This window comes from Tiliqua scincoides, chromosome 4 (assembly GCF_035046505.1).
Source record: "Tiliqua scincoides isolate rTilSci1 chromosome 4, rTilSci1.hap2, whole genome shotgun sequence".
In the NCBI taxonomy this organism is placed as follows: domain Eukaryota; kingdom Metazoa; phylum Chordata; class Lepidosauria; order Squamata; family Scincidae; genus Tiliqua; species Tiliqua scincoides.
In genome coordinates this window covers 221,663,245-221,675,795 of record NC_089824.1, presented here as the reverse complement: position 1 = coordinate 221,675,795, position 12,551 = coordinate 221,663,245, and the positions used below count along the sequence as shown (strand labels likewise).

General features: G+C 50.2%; 1 protein-coding gene across 3 annotated transcripts; it reads left to right on the top strand.

Annotated features, from left to right (window-relative positions):
* The first annotated feature begins 531 nt into the window (after positions 1–531).
* Positions 532–12,300, top strand: RBCK1 (RANBP2-type and C3HC4-type zinc finger containing 1). 3 transcript variants are annotated; one of them, XM_066626039.1, is made up of 13 exons: positions 532–611; positions 1,258–1,315; positions 2,823–2,964; positions 3,386–3,479; positions 4,001–4,199; positions 5,831–5,964; positions 6,058–6,231; positions 7,086–7,246; positions 7,533–7,644; positions 8,680–8,859; positions 10,063–10,161; positions 11,132–11,275; positions 11,691–12,300. In XM_066626039.1, the coding sequence occupies exons 2-13, from the start codon at positions 1,294–1,296 to the stop codon at positions 11,769–11,771; spliced, it is 1,542 nt and encodes a 513-aa protein (XP_066482136.1). In that variant the 5' UTR covers positions 532–611; positions 1,258–1,293; the 3' UTR covers positions 11,772–12,300. The 3 variants fall into 3 exon arrangements, with proteins under 3 accessions (XP_066482136.1, XP_066482135.1, XP_066482137.1); XM_066626038.1 differs by having other exon boundaries at positions 5,801–5,964; XM_066626040.1 differs by lacking the exon at positions 532–611 and having other exon boundaries at positions 1,259–1,315; positions 2,828–2,964; positions 5,801–5,964.
* The last annotated feature ends 251 nt before the right edge of the window (positions 12,301–12,551 follow it).

Below are 12,551 nucleotides of genomic sequence, written 5' to 3'. Positions count from 1 at the left end.
AGCTTATTCAAGCCACAGAGTCTAAGCAAATTCTGGGTGAGATAGTGAGCAATCTGGGTTCTATTTTGAATTACCTTCATCTGCATCCAGCTGGGCCTCTTGGTCAAAATTATTCAGCAGACAAAATTCACACCCTCCCAGGCTCCAAAGGGGAAGTTCCTGCCTTGATCTGCCCCCAGCCAGGAACCCGCTAGACAGACAGGTCCCTCTTCTCTCTCACTTCTCCACATCTGGACTGTAGTGTGGGGCTGATGACAGTGGCCTTCCTCGCAGGGCTGTTGTGCAGCAGTGCAGGGCTAATGGCACTGGCCTTCCTCGCGGGGCTGTTGTGCAGCCCTCGGAGTTCCGGAGAGTGCCGGGAGGGGCCCCTCTGCGCCCAGCCCACCTGCAGCCCCACCCCTCTCGAAGGCTGCACAGCGGGAGCGCCCCGCCCACAGCAGCGCCCGTGACGTCACTGGGCGGGAACCTCCGGGGATTCCCCCGCGGGGAGGGGGCGAGTCCGCAGTCGCCTTCGCTTTCGCTTCGCCCGCAGGGAGGACAGCCCGCCCCGCCCGCGAGGAGGTGCTGCCTGGCCGGGCGGGCGCGCACCTTGGAGGCCGGTTTACTCGCAAGTAAGTGTGTCCAGCGCGCTCCCCGCCGGCCTCGGGCCGGAGCGGCTGTCGGGCAAGCCCCGCGCGGAGCCTCTCTGGAGCAGTGGCGTAGCCGGAGGGGGGGCGGAGCAGTAAGTCTTGCAGGGAGCGCCCCTTCGGAGCCAGGCGCGCGCCTCCGCTTTGCTTGCCCGCCCGGAGGGGCGATGGGGCTCCCGGCAAGACTTGGTGCGTTGCCTCCCTCCGCAGTCCCTGCAGTGCCCCCGATCCAAACGGGGGGCCTCCGTCTCAGTCCCCCTCCGCTCAGAATGGAACCGAGGGGGAGGGGGCCCCGCATGCCGTGGCGCGGGGAGGCTCCCCGCAAGACTTAGTGCTTGCCCCCCCCGCTACGCCACTGTGCTCTCAGCCCTGGAGAGCCAAGACCACTGGGGTGCTATATGTGGGGGCAGGACAGGTATTTTGGGGGGAAGGAGTCAACTGACAGCCCAATCCTATCAACCCTTTCCTGGAAGTAAACCCCATTGACTCTAATGGGACTTACTTCTGAGTAGACATGCATGGAATTGGGCTGTGAGTTGAGTACAGAAATTTCCCTTTTCTTATTGTAACAACTTTTCTTATTATACAACTGCATGAAATGCACATTGTTTCTCTTCTGTGTTTTAAACAGCCTGTGAGCCCTGTAGTTCTGGAGGAGACAGCGCTTATGGAGGAGGCATCAAGAAAAGGTGGGATTGCATGGGGGTCGTGCCCAAGGTTAGAGGAATTGGAACTGTTGCTTTGGGATTGGATTCTCAAGCTGTGTTAGGGCACAAGAGCAGATGCCAACAGGTCCAGTAGAGGAGATCCTGGCAAGCATTCCATTTGCAAGGAGACTGCTGAAGACCCCTGGATTTCAGAAAGTCTCCTTACTGTGAAATAGCTGCTGATGTGATTCTAGTGATCAGAATGGGATGCTTGCTGGGTGATCAATTGTTGGTTGGTTGTTGTTTGTAGTTCATATTTTGCAATATGGTGCATTTTAATCTGGAAAACTGTCCTCTTAGTGAGCAATTTTGGTGGGATTGAAATGTTAATATTAAACAAATAATTTTGCTAGTGCTGCTAAAATCCCAGTTTAGTCTCTGAAATGGAAGGTGCTGAAAAAATTGGGAGTCCATCACCTCATCTTGTGGCAATGAATGTCATACATGAATTATGTGTTGTTTGAACAAGTCCTTTCTTCTGTAGGTGACTCCCATCTTCTGTCTTGTCCACTCCCCCCACCCAGTTCTGGTTTTAAGTCAGAGGAAGTAATCCGATGACCAGAAAGGCAGTATATAAATACTAGCATTTATTATTATTATTATTATTATTATTATTATTATTATTATTACAGGAGAGGAGAAAGTCTCCCTCTCCACACAGTGCATCGTGTCATGTCTCTGTCATGTCAACTCTGTCATGTCTTTGCTGAGTTGTCCTTTTTTAAACTGAAACATTCTAAATGTTTTAATATGTCATCATCTGTAGTAAGTTTTATTCCATTAGGTCTCTTGAGGACACACTTTTTAAAAAGTTTAAAAGGAGATGGACTCCTTTCAAGTGTGGTTGTGTTCTTCCTGTGAAGTGTGTTTTCCATGGCAGGATGGGATGGTGAGGGCACGGAACAAGCAGGGCCTTGTCTGCAGTGGTGCCACAAGTATAGAATGCCCCCCACTCCCAAGTCCCATTGTGCCTAATTTCTGCTGACCTTTTAAAAGGCCAGTGAAAATCCACTTGCTTTAGTCAATTTGTGGTTGTTGCTGCTTTTCAGCCACACTAGACGCTGTCCCAGAACCACCTTTCAGAGCGTGATACCAGTCTTTCGAGACTGAAGGTTGCCAATACAATACAAGGTTGTTGCTGCTGCTCTGTGTGTCTGTGGGCATGCGTGTGTGTTTGAGGTTGCAATCTTGTGCACACAACTGGGGTAAGTTCCATTGAATTTGGTGGAGTTTACTTCTGAGTAGGTGTGCCAAAGATTGTAGAGTGAGTAGGTCTACTGAACAGGTTTTATTGTAGCATTTCATGTTCTGTTGCTTTGCAAAAATTGCACTTTTTCTATAGGAGTGCCTCACTTTGATCACTGGCAGTAAAGCAACAAATAAATCATTCAAGCACAATCAATACATTTTGCAGTAGTGGTTTTCCCAATGACTGGTGACAGTGAGTTCTGTCGGTGAGCTGGCTACCCAGAGTTCTTGTTGCCTGCAGAGCAGCAGGCCCTGAGGCTGGCAGAGGCCATCAAAGGAGGGGACGAAGAAGCTGCCCGCAGGTGTGCCATCTGGCTGACCGAGCGCCGGGTCCCAGTCACTGTGCAGGTGAAGCAGGAGGCTGACCCTGAGCAAGACATCAGGTGATTCCACGGTTGCTGGTGAATAACCCAAGAGTTTGTTTTCCATGGCCAGTCCTTGTGGGAGGAGAGCCCCTGCATTCTGCCTGATCTCTGACCTGGTGCTCCAGAGAATCCCTGGAAGTAGAAAGGGGTGAAGAGAATCTGCAGTCAACTCATTGCCCTTTCAGCCCAGACTAAAGCAAGACTAAAGTTCACCATTCTGGAGAGGAAGCACAGTGGCCAAGATAAACAACCACATGGAGGTGGAGTGATGACTATCTGGGGACTATACCCAGAGATGCCCTTGATGCTGTTTGAGAAAGCCCAGCACTTAAAGAGCCGGGCTGTTTTCCTCCAGGAAGGAAAGAGCTCTCCCTGAAGAGGGACCTACGTAGGGGGGGTGAGCAAAACCCCTAATGGCGTGTTTCCCTTCTTTCTTTAGGTTATGGGTGGGTGTGGAAGATGCCCAGATGAGCACGGTCCCCATTTACCTGAAGGTGCAACCTTGCATGACCTTGGCTTCTCTCAAAGACATGGTATGGGCTTTGCTGAATGGAGGTTCCACCCTCCTCCCCCGCCTCAGGGCAAGCCTCAGGGTAACACAGGTAGCTTTGAAAGGGAAGATTTTTTGTGCCCAGGAGCCTAGATAAGAACCAGAGTTTATTGCCTGATCCTGAAGCATGTGAGCCGCACACCAGACTGGCACCTGCAGAGTGGTGGGGTGAGCAGGGCTCTTGCCTAGGGGCACCTGGACTGTAGGGTAAATTGAAGGGAAGGTAGAGACTTGCTTTGGGATCAATCTTGAAACTGTTGGTGCAGAGAGGAGCATAAAACACAGCGGCATTTTACTGGGCCACTCAATTGGTTAATTAAAAATAAATACATTAATTACAAAAAAAAAAAAAAGCCTGAGCTATTGAGCAGCACAGGAGTCATCTTAATCCATGTTTCACACATTATTATTCCATGTAGAAAGGAGAAGAAACCAGAAACTCAGGCATTCCTGATGCTCTAGGAACACCATAGATTTCCGACTGTCCCCTTTCTCCTGGCCCAGGTGTTCCTCCACTATGGGTTCCCTCCCAGTGTACAGCAGTGGGTGGTGGGCAAGAGACTGCCTCGAGACCACGAGACCCTTTACTATCATGGCATCCAGAGAGATGGTGACGCCGCTTATCTCTACCTCCGGTCTGCCAGGGCAGCCCAGCTTTGCAGAGACTCTTGCCAGCAGGACCACGAACGCAGGCAGCTGGAAGGTGAGCTGTTAGCTGGCACCTGTTTTGGGGGGCTAGTAGGCTGTTTTCACAGAAAGATTATTTATTATATTATTATTATTATTATTATTATTATTATTATTATTATTAACAGTATTTATAAACCGCTTTTCAACTAAAGTTCACAAAGCGGTTTACAGAGAAAAATCAAATAACTAAATGGCTCCCTGTCCCAAAAGGGCTCACAATCTAAAAAGATGCAAAGGAATACCAGCAGACAGCCAGAGTATATTTGGTGGGTCCCTGTCTGAAGATTCCCAAGGGTCATAAGAACATAAGAGCCCTGCTGGATCAGGCCAAAGGCCCAACTAGTCCACCTACCAGCATCTCACAGTGGCCCACCAGATGTCTCAGGGATCATGAAAGACAACAAGACACCTGCATCCTGCTGTCACTGCCTTGTATCTGGCATTCAGAGGCACCCTACTTCTAAAATCACAAGGTTGAACATACCCATTATGGCTTGTAACCTGTGATGGAATTTTTATCCATAAATTTGTCCAATCCCCTTTGAAAGGCACGTAGGCCAGATGCCATCACCACATCTTGTGGCAAGGAGTTCCCCAGTTAATTGCACATTGGGTTAAGAATTATTTTGAAGCAGGTGCACTGCCTTGGCAGAGCTACATTCTGTGGTCCAGACACTGTGGTGATATGCTGGTTCATGCACCTCACCTATTTGCATTGCTGACTTTCCATGGTGAGCACAGAGTTCCAAGGGGAATGAATTGCCATGATCCAGAACCTTTACCTACCTTGCTTACTTGATTTAGTCAACATATGGCACACTCAGCTAGAAGGTTCTCCTCCGTAAGCCCAGTTGGAATGAATGAAAGCATAGCACAAAGTGCTCCTGTGCTTAGTTAGTGGTTGTAACTAATATGAATAACATGTGCAGCAGGGTGGAGCTCCAGTGCTCTCTTGCTCTCTCTCTCTCTCTCTCATTCTCACACAGGGGCAGGTGTGGCAGCAACAGAGGAGATTGCTTTAAAAAACCCAGGGAGTGTTTGCCAATTCCCCCCCCCCATTGAGATGGTGCAGGCAATCATCTACACAAGCAACTCCCCCCCACATGGTGCAGGCTATCATGGACACAAGCAAGCCTTCCCACCAAGTAAAGCATGAGATTCAGCCTACAATCCTCTCCACACTTTCCTGGGAGTAAGCCCCATTGACTACATTGACTACAATGGGGCTTACTTCTGAGTAGAAATGCATAGGGCTGGACTCTTAAAAGATCAGCATCCCAACTGTGAAACAAGCCGGGCAGCTGGCAACAGGGAGGGCTGAGTATGGAGGGGAGGGGATTGATAACAGCTGCCTTAGTTTCCTTCCATCCGGAAGTGTCAGGCTGCAGTGTATTTGCGTAACTCTATGGAATTTAGCACAACAAGTTTTTAGTTAATTGCTCCGAGTGGAACTAACTTGGATAAATAGGCTCTGCCTGTATCCTGAGTTTGGTTAATTAAAGTGATGGAAAATGTGTGCAGGTAACAGCCTTTGATGCCCAGGTTGCATCAGAGGGCCTTGATTAATCCTGCTGTGTTACTCTTGGGCATAGCAGGATACAACCTCTCGCCCAGGCTTTCTTTTCCTCCCCTGCACTTTGTCAGAGTTAGGTATTGAAGAGGACATCCTGCTGGCCCGGGGGACGACAAATGCAGCAGCCTCAACTCCAGGGGGACCCTCAGAAAGTCTTGAGGAGAAGAGTGACCCAGGTAGCCCCCCCTCTGAGCAGCCCCCAAAGGTAAGGGGCTGTGCAGGGGCCAGGCATGGCTCAGAATGCCCTCCTTCTTTCTCTAACCTTGCTCTTCCTTTCTGCCTTGGGGCTGCTTTCCAGGTTGGCTGGGAGTGTCCACGTTGCACATACGTCAACAAGCCCACGTGGCCAGGCTGTGAGATGTGCTGTGCCGAGCGCCCCCAGGGCTACGTCGTGCCAGAGGCCTACCAGCCGGATGAAGAGGAGCTGGTGCGGCTGGAGAGGGAGGAGGAATCCATGCGCCAGTATGAGCAGGTGAGACTGAAAAGTGAGCGCATGGAGTGTGGGCCACCCTCCTGCATTCCAACAAGGGAGGCTGCAGAGCTCAGGGCTGGGTCAGTGTGACATGAACGCACCTTTCGCTTAATCAGTCCATTGGTCAGTTATGCCCCGTAGCATCTGCCACCCCAGTGTCAGCAGGGCTCAAGCAGAAAGAGTCTTGCCCCTCCTCCGCAACCTGGTCCTTCTACTGGAGGATCCCGGGGACGGCCTTCTGTGTGGAAATGAACCGTGCCCTCCCTGCATGTTTTTCTTGGCTGCGCACATGTGCAGTGCTTGCTAGCTGCAAAGCACCACAGGAGGCTTGTAGGAGGACCATGTGCTTTCCACTCTGGAGCAGCCCATCCTCCAGCTGGCAGTGGCTCTCTTAAGGCCTCAAGCAGCAGCCATTCTAGGTCTGCTTCCTTTGGTTAGTTTAACTGCAAGGCATGTGCAAGTGCGTGCTCTGCCACTGAGCTATGGCCCTGCCACAGAGCCAAGGCTGTGCTTGGAAGGCTCATTCTGCCGTTGCCTTGCAGAAGAGATAAGCAGGTTGGGCTTGGCCTGTGCCTTCTTAGGAGGATCTCCTGCAAAGTGCCTGGTTTGGGTGGCAGTCTCTTCGTTCGTGGAACACCAAAGGTCAAAAGAGTCCAACGCTGTGTTGTCTGTAGAGGCTGCTGCTCTGTTTCTAGAAAGAGATCAGGTGCGGAGGTGGCCTGGTTTTCTGTGTGGGGACTGACACCTGTATAGAAACCATGGAACTCATGGGGCAAAAGGTAATGTGAAAACAGTGTTCTAGGGTGTGCCCTGCCAGGTGACCATGCATCATTTCACACCCTGTCTTGTTCTAGGCGAAGGAGCACCAGAAGCAGAAGAACTACCAGCAGCTCCTCCAGCTGGATGGACAGAGCCTGGTGCCTGCTGATGAGGCCGTGGAATGTCCCATCTGCTTTGTGGCTCTGGACCCTGGGGAGGGGGTGACTTTGCGGGAATGTCTGCACTCCTTCTGCAGGTAAGTTGAACCACAGCCCTGCTCCTCACTCAGGATTAGCTGACTCTCATTGGGAGAGCCACAAGTGCCCATGTCTGGGATCTGTAGTTCATGTTGGGTGCTCACACTCCCACTCTCGACGCTGAAACAGCTTTTATGCTGTGGCCAGAGCTCTTTGTGACCCAGAGTTGAAACGGGCAACCTAAACGTGCAGGGAACCCTACATTATCTGTAGGTAGGGGCTTCATTGTAAAAGGAGTCTGCTGCCCACATCTCTCTTCCCTGTCACGGTTGTTTCTTTTCCTAGGGACTGCCTGAGAGGGACCATTCTCAACAGCCAGGAGCCAGAAGTGCATTGCCCCTACATCGATGAGAAGTACTCCTGCCCAGGGCAGCTGCTGGAACGGGAGATCAAGGCAGTAGGTGTCTCAATGGGAGCAGGCAGAGGGCCAGCTTGGGTGCATTGCAGAGCTTGGAATGAGGAAGCACTGAGGGGTGGGCAGTTCACTACATGGGGTGGTGGTGGGAATGGGAGGTTTCAACCCAACATCACAATATATCAAGCACCATCAAGATACAGGGCATTTTGCACAGAGTGAGAGGGTAGGTCCCTGATCCCAGGGGGCTTACAGTGTAAGTAGATCCAGAGGAAACGACAGAAAGGGGAGGGAAATGGAAGTGGGGAAGGCAGGGAGGACTAAGCTGCTGCTCAAGCTACGTGCACTGAAGATGGCCTTGCACCTACTCTTGAAACTCTCTCTCCGTGGCACGCTGCAGTTGCTGCGAGAGAGGCAGTGGGCTCTTTCTCCCCAGTAAGAGCAGCAACAGAGGCTTTGGTAGAGCTGCCATTTAGGCACCAGTGCCTCATTTTTGTTGGTTTCAGTCCTGGAGTCGTGCAGGAAATAGGAGTCAACAGCTGCAACTGCGGTGCAGGAGAGGGCTTTGCCCCAGAGCCTCTGTTGTCTTTCACACTAAAGTCTCCTTCCTTGTAGGTTTCCTTCCAAGTCACAGGGCAGAGTTCATCCTGCTGGCCTTTACTCGGCTCCAGATGGATCCTTTGGGCAATTGAAATTGCTGAGTGGCTGGTGCCAGGGGGGCTGATGGGCCAGTCACCAGGACGGCAGGCTGTGCTTGGGCAGATCAGGTGTCCTGTGGTTGCCTTTGGTCTTGGGATTGCCAGTGCTGCTGAGGATCACGAGTGCCTCAGTCTGGTTCCGAGCAGGGCATGGCAGTTGTGCTGCCATCCATGATTGGCAGGGCACCAGCTTTAATCGGTGGGTATGGGAGTCTTGTGACAGTAGTAATGTCCTGGGGAAATGGCTGCCACGTGGACTGTCATTCCCATGAGAAACTTCTGCGGACGGATCCCCCACTGAGCAGCGCTGTTGGGCAGTTGAGGCAACGCAGCTCCCTTCCTGAGCTCTCCTCTCAGCTGCTCTGCACCTGATCCACAGCTCCTGAGCGATGGTGAGTACCAGCATTTCCTGGACCTTGGCGTCTCTGTTGCCGAGAGCCGCAGCCGCTCCAGCTACCACTGCAAGACCACAGACTGCCGGGGATGGTGTTTCTTTGAGGACGACGTCAATGAGTTTCCATGTCCCGTGTGCCAGAAGGTGAACTGCCTGCTCTGCCAGGTGAGACATTGGAGGTCCATCTAGCCGGTGCAGTGGTGGTGGGGGGTGCTGGAACTGTACCCCACAAAGTGTAGCCTGGGGAGTGGAGGCCAGTCTTTTGGTGGCAGTGGGTAGGCTTGTGTGTATTCCAAATACACTCCAAGGTGACCTTCCCCCTCCCAAGCCCAACACTGTGATGTGGACCCTCAAGGTGGACCTTTGATTTTCTGCCACATGAGTGGCACATTTGTTGTAGATGTTGTAGAACATTTTATATGAACGTTGTTGTAGAACATTTTAGAACATCATTAATATGTAGAATGTTGGTATGTTGCTTCTCAGCAAAAAGTTAACAAAGCAGTTCACATAGCACAATCAAGGGTTCCCAGTCTGAAAAACAGACACATAAGAGACACCTCTCTGGGATGAATGTTCTCCTGGGCTGTATAGTCTGCCTGCCAAATCTCACTGCCACTTCAAAAGGTCTCCAGTTAACAGGAGTCTGCTTTTGTTGTTTGCTTGTGATGTTTTGATTGTCCTTTACAGTGGTCAGCTGCTTTGTGGCCCAGCAGTGGTGGAAAGGGCAGTTATGAATGCATTAAAATAAGCTTCCTGCTGAAATATGAACCTTGGCCCCCATTTTGCATGAAGCACCAAGAGTCTTGTTCTCTGTGGCCGTGGAGAGAGTGACCAACTTTTTCAAAAATTTGCTATCGTAAATGCAGAAGAAATCTGCAACCATGCAATAAAACCACACAATAAAACCATGCAATAAAACCATTGCAATAAAAGAAAAACCATGCAATAAAAACCATGCAATAAAAGCACACATTAGTAAGGTAGGAGAGACATTAACTGCCCAACCCCATCATCATATTTACAGCAGCAGGACACTGCTGTTTTTAAAATCACCCCACCCCTTATCTTGAACATACAGCACCAAAATGGCTGGCATGTCTGAGGAGACCCATAGGTGATCAGGCAGCCTACTAGGAGGTAAGTGAAAATATTTTTACTTACCTCCTGCAAGTTGTCCAATACTCCCCCGCAACATGCAGCACAGTCTCTTTTGGCACGGCTGCATGTTTTAATGTGGCAGGGGACAGGATTAGGGTCTAAGAGCACACGTTTCATAAACTCAGAATAGTATCAGAGCCTGAAAGAGAGTGATGTCAGTTTTGTAAGCTGACAAAACAAGCAATTCAGACTGTGTCTTGTCCACAGGCTATTCATGAAAATATGAACTGCAAAGAGTACCAGGATGACCTCAGGATCCGTGCTCAGAATGACAAAGCTGCGCAGCAAACCACAACTATGTTACTGGTGAGAAAAGATAAGGGAGAAGCAGCAGGAGCCCTGCTGGCTCAGGCCTCGGAGTACTATTAGCAGGGACCTTGGCTGACTAAACTGACTGAGAGCTGTTCACATGTGTAGGTCTGTCCCTTGCTGACTGTGGGGACAGTGGATGGGTGTGCTGGGAATTGAACCAGGAAGATCTGGGTTCAGATCACCCAATGATGAAATGCACTAAGTGATCTCAGGCTAGTCACCGTTTCTCAGCTTTACCTACCTTGTGGTGAGGGAAATCTGGGATAACCTTCTGTGGGGTTCTGAGCTCTTAATACTGCAGCCTGGCTTTGTGGGGGTATTCAAGGTGATGCTGGCCAGGAGGGATGGGAGGGATGCTGACAATGGCAGGTGGCAAAAACCAAGTAAGAGGAAGAAACGAATGAATATGAATGGGATTTTGAAAATCAATTCTATCCCCATGTTACTTTGTGTATTGGACACATGAAAATCAAACCGAACAAGCTTGATTAGGTTCGGTTTCTGTTCATTGGCAAAACAGATGCACACCCTCCTAAGTGGTATGTCCAGGCCAGCAGTTCTCAAACTTTTAGCACCAGGACCCACTTCTTAGAATGAGAATCTGTCAGGACCCACCAGAAGTGATGCTGTGACTGGAAGTGACATCATCAGGCAGGAAGAGTTTTAACAATCCTTGGTTGCAATCCTACCCACACTTACCCAGGAGTAAGTCCCCTTTACTACCATTATAAAAAGCATATATGTAGTAGCCTGTTCAAAACACAGATGTGTAACATTTCCCCAAATGTAGTCACATACCATGAAATGACTGACATGAAATTGGCTCGCGACCCACTTAGTGGGTCCCAACCCACAGTTTGAGAAACACTGGTCCAGGCCATTGGGTTGTTGATGCTCCGTTACCTGATTGAATGAGACAAACTGAGAATGTTTCATTCTCACAGCTCTCTTCCTTTCCTTTCAGACCATGGTGCAGAAAGGGGACGCCATGTACTGTCCAGCCTGCAGGATCATTATCCAGAAGAAAGACGGCTGTGACTGGATCCGGTGCACTGTCTGCCACACAGAAATCTGCTGGGCAACCAAAGGCCCACGCTGGGGACCAGCAGTACGTGCTGACTGAGTGCACAAGCTATAGCACCAGGTGTCTCGTGTCACTGTCTCTGAACAGGGGGCTGCAGCACAAACTGCCCTCCAGTCTTGCTCCTCTTCAGAGAAACTTTGGGGGGGGGGGGAAGAGAAGACTTTCTGCAAGTGATGGGCTGCAGATAAATGTGGACTAAGGGCAGTAGTAATGACAGAAGCACATCTCTTCCACCCACACTCCATCCCAGCTGCTGTCAAAATGACCAATCTAAGAAGCATGGTTTCCCCTCCCACTGGCTTTTCCTACGAACAGAGGCGTACGCTGATTTTTCCTGCCTCCTGCTTAAAAGTGCTGTAAGATTGTTGACACGCTCCTTCCCCCCTGCGTTGCCCCCTTTTTTGTTTTGTTCCTGCTGACTTTTTCTTGTTTTCTGCAGGGCTCTGGCGATACAAGCGGGGGCTGCCGCTGCAAGCTGAATGGAACTCCTTGCCACCCCAACTGCCATGGCTGTCACTGATCAAGAAGAAAGGAGAAAAACCAACTTGCTTTATAGGTCAACAGCCAGGATCACAGCAAGTGGAATGCCAGGTGGACCCCTGGCCTCATTGGCATTCATGACCTTGAAGTCTTTGGATTGGGCAAAAGTTCCTGGCTGTTTGCAGATCAGCACCCACAAATTCATCCGCCATAGAAAGACTACTTAAATTCTCTACATGTAGGTATATAAGGACTGGATAAGGGGAGAATCTGCCCCCCACCACCACCGCTGCCCAGCCTGGGTGTACATATACTGTACATTGCACTCTTTCTGTAAGTGTCCCTCCTTACACCAGCTTTCCCGTAGACAGATTTGTCCTGACTGTGGTGGAGATGTCCCTTTTTTCTACTCGCTTCCCTCCAACATCTCCATCCTTAGGTAAGCCTGGATGCTTACCTAAGTTGTCTGATCCCTATCACAGGGTTTGTATCGCCCTACAGTGCATTAGGCTGATGACTCTCGCATCACTACCAAATACTAGTTTTGTACCAATAAAGAACTATTTTTGAACAGCTGTTATTCTACTGTCTACAAAGTACCTTCAGCTGTACAGTATTGTTGAACTTAGACTGGCTCAGAATGCTGCTGAGAGACAATTGGAAGCACCTTTTGTTGAGTGAGCATCCATTCTCACTAGTTATGCATAGGCTGCTATTGCCTGGAGGGTTTCAGGAAAACAAGAAACCCCAAATAAGGTGTTAAGAGGCCCCCCTCTTTCGCCTAGCACGTTACTGCATTAATAAGCAATCTTGCTCTTAT

What these genes read in the sequence shown, in the direction of transcription:
- RBCK1 (XM_066626038.1), top strand. Translation starts at nt 1,294, where the DNA reads ATGGAGGAGGCATCAAGAAAAG. An exon ending in GACCCTGAGCAAGACATCAG is followed by an intron (nt 2,965 to 3,385) that starts GTGATTCCACGG and finishes TTCTTTCTTTAG; the next exon opens with GTTATGGGTGGGTGTGGAAG. An exon ending in AAACCACAACTATGTTACTG is followed by an intron (nt 10,162 to 11,131) that starts GTGAGAAAAGAT and finishes CTTTCCTTTCAG; the next exon opens with ACCATGGTGCAGAAAGGGGA.